General features: G+C 36.7%; 3 protein-coding genes across 3 annotated transcripts in view; 1 reads left to right on the top strand and 2 right to left on the bottom strand.

Annotated features, from left to right (window-relative positions):
* LOC111803193 (protein SHI RELATED SEQUENCE 1-like) overlaps positions 1-995 on the top strand; it is a gene marked incomplete in the record, with an annotated part of 3,118 nt that extends 2,123 nt beyond the window's left edge. Inside the window, 1 exon segment of the mRNA XM_023687487.1 lies at positions 347-995.
* A 3,796-nt stretch (positions 996-4,791) lies between these two features.
* LOC111803539 lies at positions 4,792-10,734 on the bottom strand. Its single transcript, XM_023687993.1, has 13 exons — positions 10,488-10,734; positions 10,097-10,255; positions 9,618-9,869; positions 9,375-9,494; positions 9,041-9,121; positions 8,657-8,752; positions 8,384-8,479; positions 8,194-8,247; positions 7,908-8,111; positions 7,239-7,364; positions 6,899-6,964; positions 6,053-6,349; positions 4,792-5,516 (listed from the first exon to the last, which is right to left on the bottom strand). Exons 1-13 carry the CDS (start codon positions 10,548-10,550, stop codon positions 5,043-5,045), a joined length of 2,088 nt encoding a protein of 695 aa, XP_023543761.1. The 5' UTR covers positions 10,551-10,734; the 3' UTR covers positions 4,792-5,042.
* Positions 10,735-11,468: 734 nt separating this feature from the next.
* Positions 11,469-14,120, bottom strand: LOC111803540 (purple acid phosphatase 5-like). The gene is made up of 8 exons (XM_023687995.1): positions 13,813-14,120; positions 13,513-13,719; positions 13,321-13,432; positions 13,003-13,229; positions 12,778-12,916; positions 12,436-12,656; positions 12,197-12,318; positions 11,469-11,833 (listed from the first exon to the last, which is right to left on the bottom strand). Exons 1-8 carry the CDS (start codon positions 13,972-13,974, stop codon positions 11,644-11,646), a joined length of 1,380 nt encoding a protein of 459 aa, XP_023543763.1. The 5' UTR covers positions 13,975-14,120; the 3' UTR covers positions 11,469-11,643.
* Positions 14,121-14,229: the final 109 nt, after the last annotated feature.

Genomic DNA, 14,229 nt, shown 5'->3' with positions numbered 1-14,229 from the left:
TGTTAAGAATGAGAAATAGAAATAGAATTGGGATCGAAAGTATGATCTTCATTCATGTTTAACACGTTTAAATAGGATACAAACTATCAACTAATACCTAAAAATAGAAAAAATATATATCTAACTAAATCTGGTAAATAAATAAAATATACGGTTAATCAAATCTATACTAACAACTCCCTAAATATGTGAGATATATTCTAACTAATTATCACCGCAAAATATCCTCTTAATACCTGTGCTTCAAACGGCATGGGCTAAGGCCTGTGACTCATCTGAACCATAGATGGAAGAATATTAAGATATAATATCTAGGATATATTCCATAAATAATATATCTCAACAGTCTGAATATCCTTCCATACAAGTTTCCTTAAATTTCTGGAATTATATGTTTTCTGTTTATACAATAAATGTGTTGTGTTGTGTTGTATTGTGTTGTATTGTATTGTGTGTATAATCCAATCATTGACATCTGGTTTTTCTTATACGTAATAATAATAATACAACAATAGCTTATGAGTTCATTTCGTTGAATTGTGTTCTCTCATTGCTGTCTGAAAATTATCATCCCCCCGGCCCCCCAACACGATGATGTGCATTAAGATCTGAAACTTTACGACATGATTTAGGTTGATTGGGTTGATGTTCAGGAGGGATGGTTCAACATTTTAGAATTGTGTATAAAAAATAGGATCTTTCCCGTGCCTCTACATCCACTGTTAGCAGATATTATTCTGTTTGGGTTAAGGTTTTTAAACGTCTGAGAGTGAGTATTAGTGAGTAAGAAAGGTTTAGGAGAGAAGGAAGGGAAGGGAAGCATTGAGTATTTAAGGATGAATTTCAGAAAATTGGTGTGAAATCATAACACAACTTATACAGTATGAATGAGAGCGACATTCCACAACACATCCACACACAAACTCTACCCATAAAGTGTAAAAAAGCTAACCATTTTATTTATTTTATTTTTTCACTCTATGAATGAATAAATATTATTATTATTATTATTATTATTATTATTATACTCTACTTTATGTGAGAAAAGCAAGCATCATAGGATTTAGAGGTTTTGTTTTTGTTCTCCTTCCTTGATCATCCCAACCTGGATATCATTTTCTGGAATTCAAATAAAAATAAATAATAAAAAAAAAAACCCCCACAAAAGAAACAGTAAAAAGTAAAAAACTGGGTGTTTTCCCAACTCCATTGAAGAAGAACCCATTCATTTTTTTTTACCAGAAACAGTAAAACACAAAACGAAAATTACTCACCTGATCAGCTCAGAAAATGGGAACTCCATGAAAGCCCAGAAAAGAGAATGTTGTTTATGTTGTTAGAAGAAGAAGAAGAAGAAGATGAAGGGTGAGTGAGTGAGTGAGTGAGTGAGTGAGTGAGTGAGTGGTGGGGACTGAGGAAAGCGAAGGGCAGCCCGCAAATATAGAGGGAGAGTAGGTAGGGTTTGAGGGCTGGATGGAAGCATAACAGAAACTGGGGGTGAGGGGTGGGGGGTGGTCCCTTAAAATTAGGGGAGAGTGCCCCTTGTAGCTTAGACCACACCCTAAAATCACTCCTTCTTCCTCATCCGCGTGACATTTGAGGAACAGAAAAATGGGGAGTTGCAGGCAAATGGCAAATGGCAAATGGCAATGGATGAAATGAGTTAAAAAGTCAGCGAGGGGTTTGTAGAGAGAGAGTGAGAGGTTGTTTTTGGAAGGCCATTTTGGTAAAAGCACGTAGTCAGGGCAATGGGTCAGTGGCTCAGAATCAGCCTCAGGGGCTTGCTTCTTCTGCTCATCAATTGTCTCTTCAATCTATTATTTATTTATATTATTATTATTATTATTATTATTATTATTATTTTCCACTTGTGAAATTTATTATATATTTATTTTATTAATAATTATGTAATGTATCACATGATGGTAAAGGTGATGAAATTAAATTTGTTGGTTATTTAGGTGTGCATAGGGCCACTCTATTATAGCATGGAAATAGTATAGGCCGGTGCCTAAAATTGTCAACCTTTGATCTCCATTAACATTTTGTTCTTCCTTACAAACTAAGCTTTTGGCATCATCTACTCTCATACACATCATTTCTCACTCCATGAATCTTTCTTTCCTTTCCATTTTTGTTCTACCCTTTTGTCATATTTCGAATCATTCCAGCTAATGTCCATTACTTGCCAATGTGGAATAAGAAAAATTCATAAAATTTTAAATATGTGAACATGTGTATGCAGTGTTGCAAGTTTTGACAGTTTAAAATATGTGAAATGCAACAATTACAAGACGGGTACGAAAGAAAATCTGATTTCTATAGCCAACTGTCATGATCCACCTCAAAAGAAAATTTAAGAAAAAGGGTTTAGTGTTTTTTATATACTTAGTAAGCAACTTATCGGTGGTTCATATTTCATTTTGTTTAGTGTCTTGTTCTGTTTTAGGAGCAAGTTTTTCTTGGGCTATGCACTAGATTTGTTTGTTCAATCTAAGCTCAACTTAGGGTAATTTACTGGAAACTCGTTCANGGGCTTGCTTCTTCTGCTCATCAATTGTCTCTTCAATCTATTATTTATTTATATTATTATTATTATTATTATTATTATTATTATTTTCCACTTGTGAAATTTATTATATATTTATTTTATTAATAATTATGTAATGTATCACATGATGGTAAAGGTGATGAAATTAAATTTGTTGGTTATTTAGGTGTGCATAGGGCCACTCTATTATAGCATGGAAATAGTATAGGCCGGTGCCTAAAATTGTCAACCTTTGATCTCCATTAACATTTTGTTCTTCCTTACAAACTAAGCTTTTGGCATCATCTACTCTCATACACATCATTTCTCACTCCATGAATCTTTCTTTCCTTTCCATTTTTGTTCTACCCTTTTGTCATATTTCGAATCATTCGAGCTAATGTCCATTACTTACCGATGTGGAATAAGAAAAATTCATAAAATTTTAAATATGTGAACATGTGTATGCAGTGTTGCAAGTTTTGACAGTTTAAAATATGTGAAATGCAACAATTACAAGACGGGTACGAAAGAAAATCTGATTTCTATAGCCAACTGTCATGATCCACCTCAAAAGAAAATTTAAGAAAAAGGGTTTAGTGTTTTTTATATACTTAGTAAGCAACTTATCGGTGGTTCATATTTCATTTTGTTTAGTGTCTTGTTCTGTTTTAGGAGCAAGTTTTTCTTGNCGACGCTCTTCCGATCTTAATTTTATATTTATTTCCTTTTTTTTTCTTTTTTTTTTCTTTTTTTTTGCTAGTCTCTTTCTTCATCAAAGTTGACCTATATTGTATCGTAGACCATCGAGGTGGGACCTTCACATAAGTTATAATTCTCAAAAGATTCATGCATGCTAAGTTTTGCCAAACCTCAAGGTATACTGTGGGCTTTTTCCATGTGTGACAGGTACACTAAAAAGGAAATTGAACTCCCTAATAATGCCCACATGTATAGTCATAAATCATAGGTTAGTTCTATAGATATCCAAAGATATCCAAAACTCCAGTGATCTAGGATAACTCCAGTGATCAAGTTAGATTTTGGATTAGATGTTGGTCTGCAACTCTTAATTGTCCCCGTATAATCGCATAAAAGTCTCATGCACGAACAAATTATTAGCCAACTCAAAGGGTTCAACTGTGAACCCTTAGTGCTGGTGACGGATTATGGGACAAAGTTGGGGCTTAAGGCATATGTAACCAATTTTATTGAAAGCAAGTTTTGACACAAAATTTGGTACAACATACAATCTTTGTTTAAAGTATAGAAAACAAATTTGAAAAAGTGAAAAGGTTGGGTGACTCACAAACAAGTGTTTCTTTTGTCCCCTAATATGATTGAGACTCTAAAGTGAATTGGAAAAGTTGGAAAAGAAAAGTTATAAAAGCTTAGTTTTTTATCTTCTTTAGTCCGATAGCAAAGAGGAAAAGAATAACAATTATGGAAGATGATTAGCCCAAGGCATGAAAATTAAAAAAAAAGAGATAGCATGTATGTCATTGATGGTCTTACAAGGGGTTTGTGTAAGCTTAGGATATTGAATATCAAATTAGGTTTCGACATATTATAAATATATAATAGCATTATTGTAACAGCTCAAAGTCACCGCTAACAATGTGTAACGGTTCTAGAGCACGTTCGAGATTATTCTTAAAAGAAATCACCATTCATATTTTCATAATAAAAAAAATTCAAAAAAAAAAAAATCTTAGGGAAAAACAGCCATCCAAAATATTTTCACTGAATTCTTGTCATAGAAGCAGAAATTGTCCCCCGAAAACAGCCTTATTTTTCATTAGAAAAGAAGAAAAAGAAATCTAGTTTTCTGCTCACTTCATCATTCATTCTCCTTCCATAACTCTCTTTCCTTTTCTTTTTATTTTTTTAATATTCATACATTTTAATATTATTTATTTTTATAGATTGTTTTACAATAGGATGGGTATGGATGTAATTTCCCAAACTTGTCTAATCTCTGTACTTTTACTTTCAGCGTTGGTTTGTAGGGTTGGACATGGGAACAGAGATCTTTTCGTAGATTCACTTTTGAGATGTGAGTCTGGAGATTAGACTTCATCTTCCTTATTACTTCCAAATACTTTCCTATACTTTTACACTAACATCAACTCGAATGAATCAAGGGAAGCAAAATTTCACCCCTAATTACGCATACATTTGATCACAGGCACAGCTTAAAAGAATTTTAAACATTCAAGGGAATTTAGCTCAGATAATGTCACTATTATGTAGTATATATCTAGGCAGAAGTATCGATCAGATTGCAGTGCTAAAGTGTTCAAATTTAATTGACAGAGATGGAGGTGGGGTGAAGGAATCTACAATCAAACTAAGGTACAAAAAAGGTTCAGGCTGAAAATCTTTTGATGGGTTTACATTCTACTCTCCTGTATAAATTACATCTCCAAATATACGAAAATGACGTAACGATAGCGATCCTCCGTTAATATCTCTTAAACCAAAACATTTCATTCGACTGTTTCTTACTTGCTTACCGACTGGCGGATGGCCGTGGCTTTCCCTTTATAGAATTCAAGTGTTGGGTAACGAATATGACTCCCATTACAAGTATGAGGCAACCAACAAGCGTGCTGAAAAAGAGGGCCCCTGGTTGCCTGGTCTGGACAAAGCCATACACACCAGTAGAGGTCACAAGGATAATATCGGTAAGACCATCGTTCGAGAAGTCCTCGGAGATCAGGGCATGAGTTGGCGAGGCGGGAAGATCAATCGACGCTTGTACACTTCCCCCTGGGGATATGACTACAGCTTCTTGTTCTCCTGCAGCAAGGACCATTTCTCGACTGTCGCCCACTCGCAAGGAGATTGCCTTGAGTGTGGGAATCACTGTACCAGCATCCATCATTCCTGATGGAGATGGAGGATTTGACCAAGTAGCACCAGTTGATATCTGCCACTGCCAATCGGCACCATGACCATGCAATCCAGGTGAATATGATGTTACCTGCAGCAAACAATACATCATAAGGCAATCAAATCACATGGGTGAAGGAAAATGGGGAGATGTAAAGGTTGCAGGTTCATATAAACATAAAGAGGAATGAAGTCTATTCAATTTATTGATTGCAAAAGGTTGCAGGCAAGATGAGAGACTTTCAACCAAATGTAAGATTTTGGTTACTTTGATAGCACAAACACGGAACCAAACAATACAAGCAAAGATTAAAGGTGATTTATTTTCATGTTCGCATTTCACTGACATGCTTGAAATTTGTTATGGAGGTTTAAATCCGAGCAGTCTAATTCTTGATTAAACATAATAGCACCCCCTTGTTATGACCTATAGGATGAACCGGTAATGAAGAAACAGGGCACACAATTCACAAGGAGTGTTACGATATATTTTCATTTAAGCATGTCAAACAACATATGTAATGGAAAGAAAATGCGAATGAAAAACATAGAGCAAAGAAATAAAATTACACACACAATAAATTAATCGCAAAAAATGGGTTCAAATAGTTGCTGATTTGCCAGTACCTCTCCCCGGTTGGTCAAGAAAACAACATCGCCATGGCTTCCCCTGCGATGCCTGTGACCATCTTTTCTTGGAATAAGAATGGGAGTTGCAACCTCTAAAGAAGCCATGTCTGGAGTACGGCCAAATCTTGAAAGTTCTCCGTGTTGGAAGAGGTTGAAGGGGGAATAGTGGCATATGGATGCATTAAATAGTTGTTCTCGTACAGGCACCCCAGAGGTTGCAACAGCCCAACAAGGTTGAATAACTTCCATTGATCCACTGACCACAGTGCGCTCAGCACCATTCCCTCCAACAGCCTGGATTTTCAATAATTTGAAATTCGTTGCCAAATTGAAATAATTAAGACTAAATGTAGACTGCATGAAAACATGCAAGTTAAATGCTACACAATTTCAACAGCGGTATCCAAATGCTTTTCAGATTATATGCATTCAGATTCTTTATTACACATTAAGGATTTTAAAAATTGAATGTCTATAAAATGGCTACATTAGCGGGATCTGAACTCATGCAATTGAAAAGGTCAAGAATCAGGAACCAGGTTAGACATGTACGCAATATCAGACTTGGAGGTCAGATACTAAAGAAAATTGAATCAGCTGATGCAGGGATATCTGAGAGTTCACTCATCAAGGAAAGCCACGCACAATAATTAAAATGAAATTTAAAAAACATATCCATTTCCCCCATGAAATCAGAAATACTAAAACTAAAAGTATCTTAACATGAAAAAAAAAGTACAAGATTATTTAGAACTGAACCGCACACATTGCAATAACTGGGGAACCAAGTATTTTGCCCCATAGCCATATAAATATTAATATGTAAAGAAAACTCATGTGCACCTGAACATGATCAAGGACTCCATCTCCATTAATATCAGCATGAAGACCACCTTCTTGAAGATGCAGCTGGCAAAATCAATAATGGTTTTTAATAAGTAACAGCAGAAGTAGTTTTCATAGGCTAACTAAAAGTAGAATTTTCAATATTCATGTGTGCGTTATGAACTTAAAAGATCAAATGAGTGGTTAAACCAAAAAAATATTTTTGAAAAAATCTTCAGAAAAAGAATAACATGTAGGATTCTCTCGTAGCAACCAATAAATATCTTTTTATTATAGTGATGAAATGCAAAACGCCCATTACACATTCATGAAAATCTAGCAGTTAATGGATGCACACCTTGCAAACAGTGCGCCCTGATGCTAAATGCAGAGCTTCTATCCCTTCTTTTTGATGAGCCACAACAACATTAGGAAGCCACCAAAGCTTGGTATAGTTAGTTATGGTAGGGACATAAGGAAGAGGCTGCATCATATGAAATAACAGGTTATGCAAAAAATAATAATAATTGAAGATACAGAACAGTTCTATGCTAACACGAGCATATCCTAACGGTTAAGGCATTTAGGTTCAAATCCTCACCCCTAACTTTTGTTGTACTATAAAATGGAACAGTTTTATCTAATATTAGTTTTAGCTCAAACTATATTTCCTATAGGAAAAAAAAAAAAAAATCCTTCAGACAAAAGAAAAAACAAGGATCAGGAACCTGAAAGTGTCATCTAAAAGCTTAGCTTGCCCACAGAGACTAGGATTTGAGCTGTGCTAAAAAGTTAAAGCTTTTTAAAGTCAAGGTCTTTCAAGAAGAGAGTTCCTAATATTAGAAATACAGCAGTTGGGGGAAAAACAAAAATATTGTTTCAAAGATGAGGTTTCTGACATTTAACTCTCTGAAGTCAGATATGCTGGCTTTGTTACTGCCATATGGGTCCATGATTTCCAGAGCTCTATTTTGTTTAAGATTCAAGAATTTATACATCATAATGCAATAAAGACAATGGAGAGTACCTTCTTAGTTTTAGCTGAACCAGCCATGTTTGCAGCACTACCAATAATTTTGGGAATCCTTTTACTTGAGTCCTTCCCTGGAGGATGGTTTTCCTCAGGCTTGTGAAAAGGATAGTTAACTGATTTTCCAGATGTTTTCTTCAGTGCCTTCCTTTTATGTCGCCTGAAGTGAGCCAACTCTAACATGGTGTCTTCTCTCCTATCCTGCTCGAAAGATCAACACACATTATAAAAGCAATCAATTGTTTACCAGAAAATGCCAATGGAAAAGTACGTTTAACCTTACCCAGTGGTGTGGCATAACTCCAAGGATTGACTCTCTAAATTCCCTGCACTCAAACTGCAATTTCAAAGCTTTAGGAGCTTCTCGCACAGAGTAAAAACTTGTGACTAGTGTTCATTAAATATTAGCTTATTCGTGAAATTTTAACAGAATTAATCAATGCCAGTACAAGAATCAGTCTAATGGGCCATACCTCTCCAGGTTGTCGAGCATTCAAAGAATGAACATCAAGCTTGTAATTATGTTGTGGAATTAACTGAGATGCATCTGAAGAATGTGCCTCAATGTTCTGAAACATGAAGATAAAATAATTAATAAGAAGTGAATGCCTATCTACAGAGAGTAACTAATTGTAGCTCCTCCACAAAAAGGAATGACTATTTTTCTGCTGAAATAACTGTGCCCAGTGAAGAAATTCCCAAAAAATAATATGAAAGAGCAAGAAACAGATAATAAGTAGAATCACCTCATTCTTCCTGCTCCATCGCTGCACACCAGATCGACCAGCAAATGCATAAAATGCAAAATGACGTAAATCTACTGTCCCGGAGTTCTCAGAAGTCTACATAGAATGCATTTACTCATCATTAACCATCTTCTGCTAATATTTAATTTAACAGAAAATGTACAATCTATCAACTATAGAATTAAGTAAAAAGCTTTCCAAAGTTCAGAAGAGCAATCTCATCACTAAACAGCATAAAAACACAAAACAGTTTATTCTTTTCAAAACCCCAGTTCTCTTGATCATCAGCATTTTCCACACAGAAGGCAGATGAAAGAGACACTTCAAACGTTCTTGATAAAAAAGAAAAGAAAAGAAAAAAAAGGTAAAAAAAAAAGCTCGTACCTCCTTTTCAGTAGCACTTCTTCTGTGCTGCTCAGCGTTCTTTTCTGCAATTCCAATTTCTTCAAAGGGATCCATAAAAATCTACATGGAATAAATTTGGTAAGGCATGTTGATTGCATAGTGGTGAATACTCAATAAAAAGGCATTATGAATTGGTTTATTTTAGCAACATCCTATCTGCAGTAGATTAATTATTAGCTATATGATTGAACCAATTGAAAATTTCCTGATATTGACCATAGAGGGAAAAACACAAATCCGGTAGCATTCCAACTAGTATAAGGAGTGAATAAATATAATGCATCTTAAGTAACCATATTGCAATAAGACATACATGTGGCTGCATTTCCATTCTTCCACCAACGATAACCAATCCTGAATCACCATGCTTTAGGGTATAATTGCTTATAGAGATCGCGATCTCTCTGTGGTGAGCATTATGTGGAAAATCCTCCTGTCAAATGCCACCAAGAACTAGGCTATTAGTAAGCGAAATGATCCAAAGAGAATGATAGAAAAAAGAAAATACAGGATATTCAAGGACACTGAACATTGCAGACATCTCGTAAAATCAAACCTGCAGATTTGTTTCCCATAACTTTTTGAGATTGTGATCAAAACACATCACAGACCAACCGGATGTAACAACAACAAGAACTTGTGTCACTGGTTGCCCCTGTCTAGGATGCCGATCAATAACTCCAGTAGCCATGGCTACAGGACGTCTACCAGATGAAATGCGTACTTTAGCAGGCAACAAAGAGACCTCTGTCAGTACACGTGCATGACTAAATCCCTCGTCTACTCGCCTACTGTGGGGTTCCAAAACCTGAGACGACCACTCAAAGTTCATTAAACCAAACTACATGGCCGATTGACTAACAAAACGCCCCAGAAGCCAGCAAAATGTTCTCCAAATCCAACAACCATATGTTGCAGAAAGAAAATATACACATTTCACATTGCAGCAGGCTAAATAACCGGCCCAGTTGCTCCATAAGAAAACACGCGTGATTGGATAAAACAAAATGAATGTGGTACGGGACTCGTGATTACCAGAATTTTAGCATCGTGCGTCGCAACAAGAACCTCCTTCTTTCCATCGCCATTAAGATCGGCCACGACTGGTGGCGGGAGACGATCTCCCTCATACTTGATTGGGTACTCATCAGTCAGATGCATCCACGCCTCCCTAAACGAGAAATCGCCCTCGTGCTGAAATTCAAGTGAAACGCAACAATAAGTCACTCTTGTACGAAATTGAGATGGTAAATGCAAATTCACAACACAGTATCGTCTAAACAGCAACAAATTTCCAAAATCAAGGAACGCCAATAGATGAAGTCAAAAGAAGTCCTGATCAACTACTCTCTTCGATAACTAACAGCAACGAGCACANAAAAAAAAAAAAAAAAAAAAGAAGAAGAAGAAGAAGAAAATCGCAAACCTGAAGGGAGAAAAAAATAGCGAAGGCTGAGAGCATAAGAATGGCTAAATCTCGCTTCCTCATGTTGTTCGATTCTCTTTGACCTTCAGCTTCTGTAGGTTCTATCGGAAGATTCACAGTTCACCGCGGAAAATATTAGGTCCTTCCTCACACTCAGGCAATCAAAGCAATAGTTGCCTCCAAAATTTCACCAAATTAAGGAGGAGGAGAACGCCCTCGGCCCTTCAACACGAGATGCGACGGAGACGACGCCGCTACGTACAGCGGTTTGATACTTTGCCGGTACTTAAACAATTGGGCTTGCTCACGACTGGCCCAAACGTTCGAGCTGGGCTTCTCAACAACAATTTAGTTGGGCGGATCCGTCCTCTAGATAGATGGTGATAGGCTTGGGGTCTCGAGAGGATTCAATTGGGCTAAGCCATGTTCAGCTTAATTTCGAGTCTCCACATAGTTTATGATGTTTAGCTGGAAATTATTATATATATATATATATATATAAAGCTATATGTACTCTTAAAGGTAGAAGCACTGATGTTATTTTCTTTAAATTGAAGGTGATTAAAATTAATTTATCTACCGTCTTAGACTCTTGATAGAGAGTTCGTGGATTTTAAAAAATGTCAAATAAGTCCAGACTGTTTAGGGGCATACATCCTTGCTGGGGGCTGCATCTTTGCTATCACATAATTCAGTGTCGGGCTTGAATACCATCATTACGTCAACTTCACACTTTTAAAACGCATACATTAAGAAGAGTTTTTCACATCTTCACATTAAAAAGAGTTTTTCACATCTTCATGAGAAAATGTTTAGCCGAAGTTCGTTCGGAACATTTCTTCCACCCAATTTGTTCCTTTGGAGAGTGTATTTGGAATTCAAGATGTCCATTTAAAGCTTCAACGTTTGGTTTTTTCATGAACAAGGAATGCGTATGAGAGTATAGCATTTGGCGGAAAATGAGACCACCAACAAAACAAATGGTGTCAATTTTAGTTATTTTATTATATGTTCTGTGAACAACAAGATGGTAATTAACAAACCATAATAAGGTTAAAAATGAAAGGCAACCACCTATCTTATTGACAGACTCGAATGAAATTCAAAAGCACTACCAAACACGACAAACACACAGGGAAAGCTTCTTCATCAAAAGCTATTGAGAACTCTCATCTTCAGGGTACCAGTGTCTGTTATATATCCAAAGTGAATCGGCAGCAACAGGCTCAGCATCTTGGTTGCGGTGCCATGTATAATATGCATGAGTTCTATTCTTTATTTCAAGCATTGCATGTCCAAAGCTTGCCTCCCTATATGCTGAGTAGCTTGGTTGTGGTTCTGTATACCTGAAAAAACCAAACACAACCTCTGTACATTCAAACTACAAGAGGACATTTTCCTTTGATACCCAAAACAGATTTGAAGAGTGGGGTAACTTTATTGATAAAGATGCGTGTTGTCGTGCCAAAAGTTGATGGTTGATCCAATTATTAATTTTAAAACAAATAGTACTTTTTAAAGGTCTCCTACTATATAAGACTAGTCTCCTACATTAAAAAATATCACCAACTAAAAATCAGAGGCTCAAAAAGAAATAACCAATTATTTCGTACCTGTTTAAGGGTTGTTCGTTTGAACATACCATCAAAACAATTCCTATGGTTAAAAGGGGTAAAAAGAAGAAGATAAGAACATATAATGATACTCACCGATTAGCCAGGCCTTCAATATTTCCGCCATCACCGACTGTTAAGTATATTGGTGCATTAGTATCTCTAATTGGAGTGCTTAATCGATTTGTTATGTTGTATCTCACGTTGGACACTCGCTCCTACCACAAACAAAACATTACTTCACTTGATATTTATCAAATCCTCATCTCACAAAATTACCAAAACAAATTACTTCAAAGCAAATAATAACAGGAGAAAGGAGGAAGCTGAAATACCGAACGCTCATAAGCATGGACATGGCCAGAAAGAACAAGGTCAACTTTGTTTTGAACAAACCAGGACTCAAACATGACCCTCATGCTCTCCCCTTCCATATAATGGTACTCGTAACTATTATACCAAGGAGAATGAACCATAACAATCAACCACGGAGTCTCCTCTCTATTCACCTTCGTAAACTCCTTCTGTAGCCACTCATATTGTGGAGTATATGTTCCTGAAAGATCAACAAAGCTCCNTTTTTTTTTTTTTTTTTTTTTTTTTTTTTTTTTTTTTTTTTTTTTTTTTTTTTACAGTAATTGAACACCCAAATCACAAATCAATCAATCAACACATACCGTAAGCAGAGTAAGAAGAAAGGACTATAATGTAGGCAGATGCACGCTTGATGGAATACCAGAGAGGGGATGTGCTTTGTGCTGATCTGTAAGGGACGTGATACCGACGCGTAAAAGGTTTAAAAGGGGTTTTTTCTCCCTGAAACAACAAAGTCAAATTGACTCCAAAATTCAAGTAGAAATAGAAGATATAAATGTTCTTGTTCTGTTATGTTATGTTCTTACAATTTCTGGAGCAAAATCCATTTCGTGGTTACCGGCGGTCCAAATCCACGGCTGATACGCAGTGCTCTTCTCGACAAATCGACCCCATGTATCCCACTTCCTATTGTCGTGAAACGGATGATTGTCGGCATAAGAAAGATCTCCGACGAACAGCACAGCTTGTCCCTTAGGATTTGAATAATAATGCTCAAACGTTTGATTCGAATCATAAGTCTGTCCAAGATCGCCTGCGGACATAATGCAATTACTGATGCCGATTAATCAAAACAGGAAGATGCGACCGAATCATGTGCGAGGAAGAAAGCGACAAACTATTACCAATGATGCCGAATGTGTACGGGACATCAGGACCAACCATGGGAGGCGTTGTGAAGAAAAACCGACGCGTCACATTGTCACTCCCAAGCTCATAGAAGTATTTGGTACCGTACTGCAATACAATTTTCGAAACCAAACTGGAAATCAGGAAAAGGCATAAGACTCAAAGACCAGAACGAGAAGAGAACGAACCTTGAGCTTCTTAATGGTGGCATGGTGGATGAATCCGGAAGTGTAATTGTAATATTTGTAAGTAGTGGTTCTAGCTTTTAATTCGTCGGCATGTTTCTCATCGCAATCCGCTGCCCAATATCTAACAACATTAGGTTTGGGCGACAATGGCGTCACCCAAGAAATTATAACGCCTCTGCCATCACGATCTCCCTGTGTTATATGGACCTGCAAATTCACCAAAGCAATATAAAAAAAAAAAACTGCCGAAAAAAGATAGCATCTGAAATCCTTCGAGATCGAGTTTCGATTGGGCGAGACCTGTTCTGGTGCGTTGTAACCGCCGGGCGGGGGGAAAGCTTCTGCAGGCATATCGACAGAAGCTTCAAGTTTTCTCGTGTATCTACTGGTAATGCCTCCATTGCAGAGATTGGCAATAGAGAGCAATAGAAGCAGAGAAACGAGCTCCGAACCAGCAGCCATGGCAGGGCAATTGGAGGAGGGGAGCCGAAGAATGAAGGGGTTTCGAGGGTAAAACCGAACCAAAATTACTTCCAATTTTATAGGTAAAGAGATAACTTGCCCTGTTCCCAAAATAAATAAATAAATAAAGTAAATTGTTTATAGCCAGTGCATGAACGGTACAACGGGTGGTCTTATACGTAAACACTTCCGAATATTCGTTTTCTATTTTGGATATTAATTCATAAAAACTAAAACAAGAAAATGCCAGCCCGT

Source organism: Cucurbita pepo, chromosome LG10, assembly GCF_002806865.2.
Source record: "Cucurbita pepo subsp. pepo cultivar mu-cu-16 chromosome LG10, ASM280686v2, whole genome shotgun sequence".
Classification (NCBI taxonomy): Eukaryota; Viridiplantae; Streptophyta; class Magnoliopsida; order Cucurbitales; family Cucurbitaceae; genus Cucurbita; species Cucurbita pepo.
Note: the sequence above shows the minus strand (reverse complement) of the source record. Positions and strands in the feature narration are given on the sequence as shown.

What these genes read in the sequence shown, in the direction of transcription:
- LOC111803539 (XM_023687993.1), bottom strand. Translation starts at nt 10,550, where the DNA reads ATGAGGAAGCGAGATTTAGCCATTCTTATGCTCTCAGCCTTCGCTATT. An exon ending in CTATTTTTTTCTCCCTTCAG is followed by an intron (nt 10,256 to 10,487) that starts GTTTGCGATTTT and finishes CTTGAATTTCAG; the next exon opens with CACGAGGGCGATTTCTCGTT. An exon ending in CGCACGATGCTAAAATTCTG is followed by an intron (nt 9,870 to 10,096) that starts GTAATCACGAGT and finishes TGGTCGTCTCAG; the next exon opens with GTTTTGGAACCCCACAGTAG.
- LOC111803540 (XM_023687995.1), bottom strand. Translation starts at nt 13,974, where the DNA reads ATGGCTGCTGGTTCGGAGCTCGTTTCTCTGCTTCTATTGCTCTCTATT. An exon ending in TGGATTTTGCTCCAGAAATT is followed by an intron (nt 12,917 to 13,002) that starts GTAAGAACATAA and finishes TTGTTGTTTCAG; the next exon opens with GGAGAAAAAACCCCTTTTAA. An exon ending in TCCATGCTTATGAGCGTTCG is followed by an intron (nt 12,319 to 12,435) that starts GTATTTCAGCTT and finishes TGTTTGTGGTAG; the next exon opens with GAGCGAGTGTCCAACGTGAG.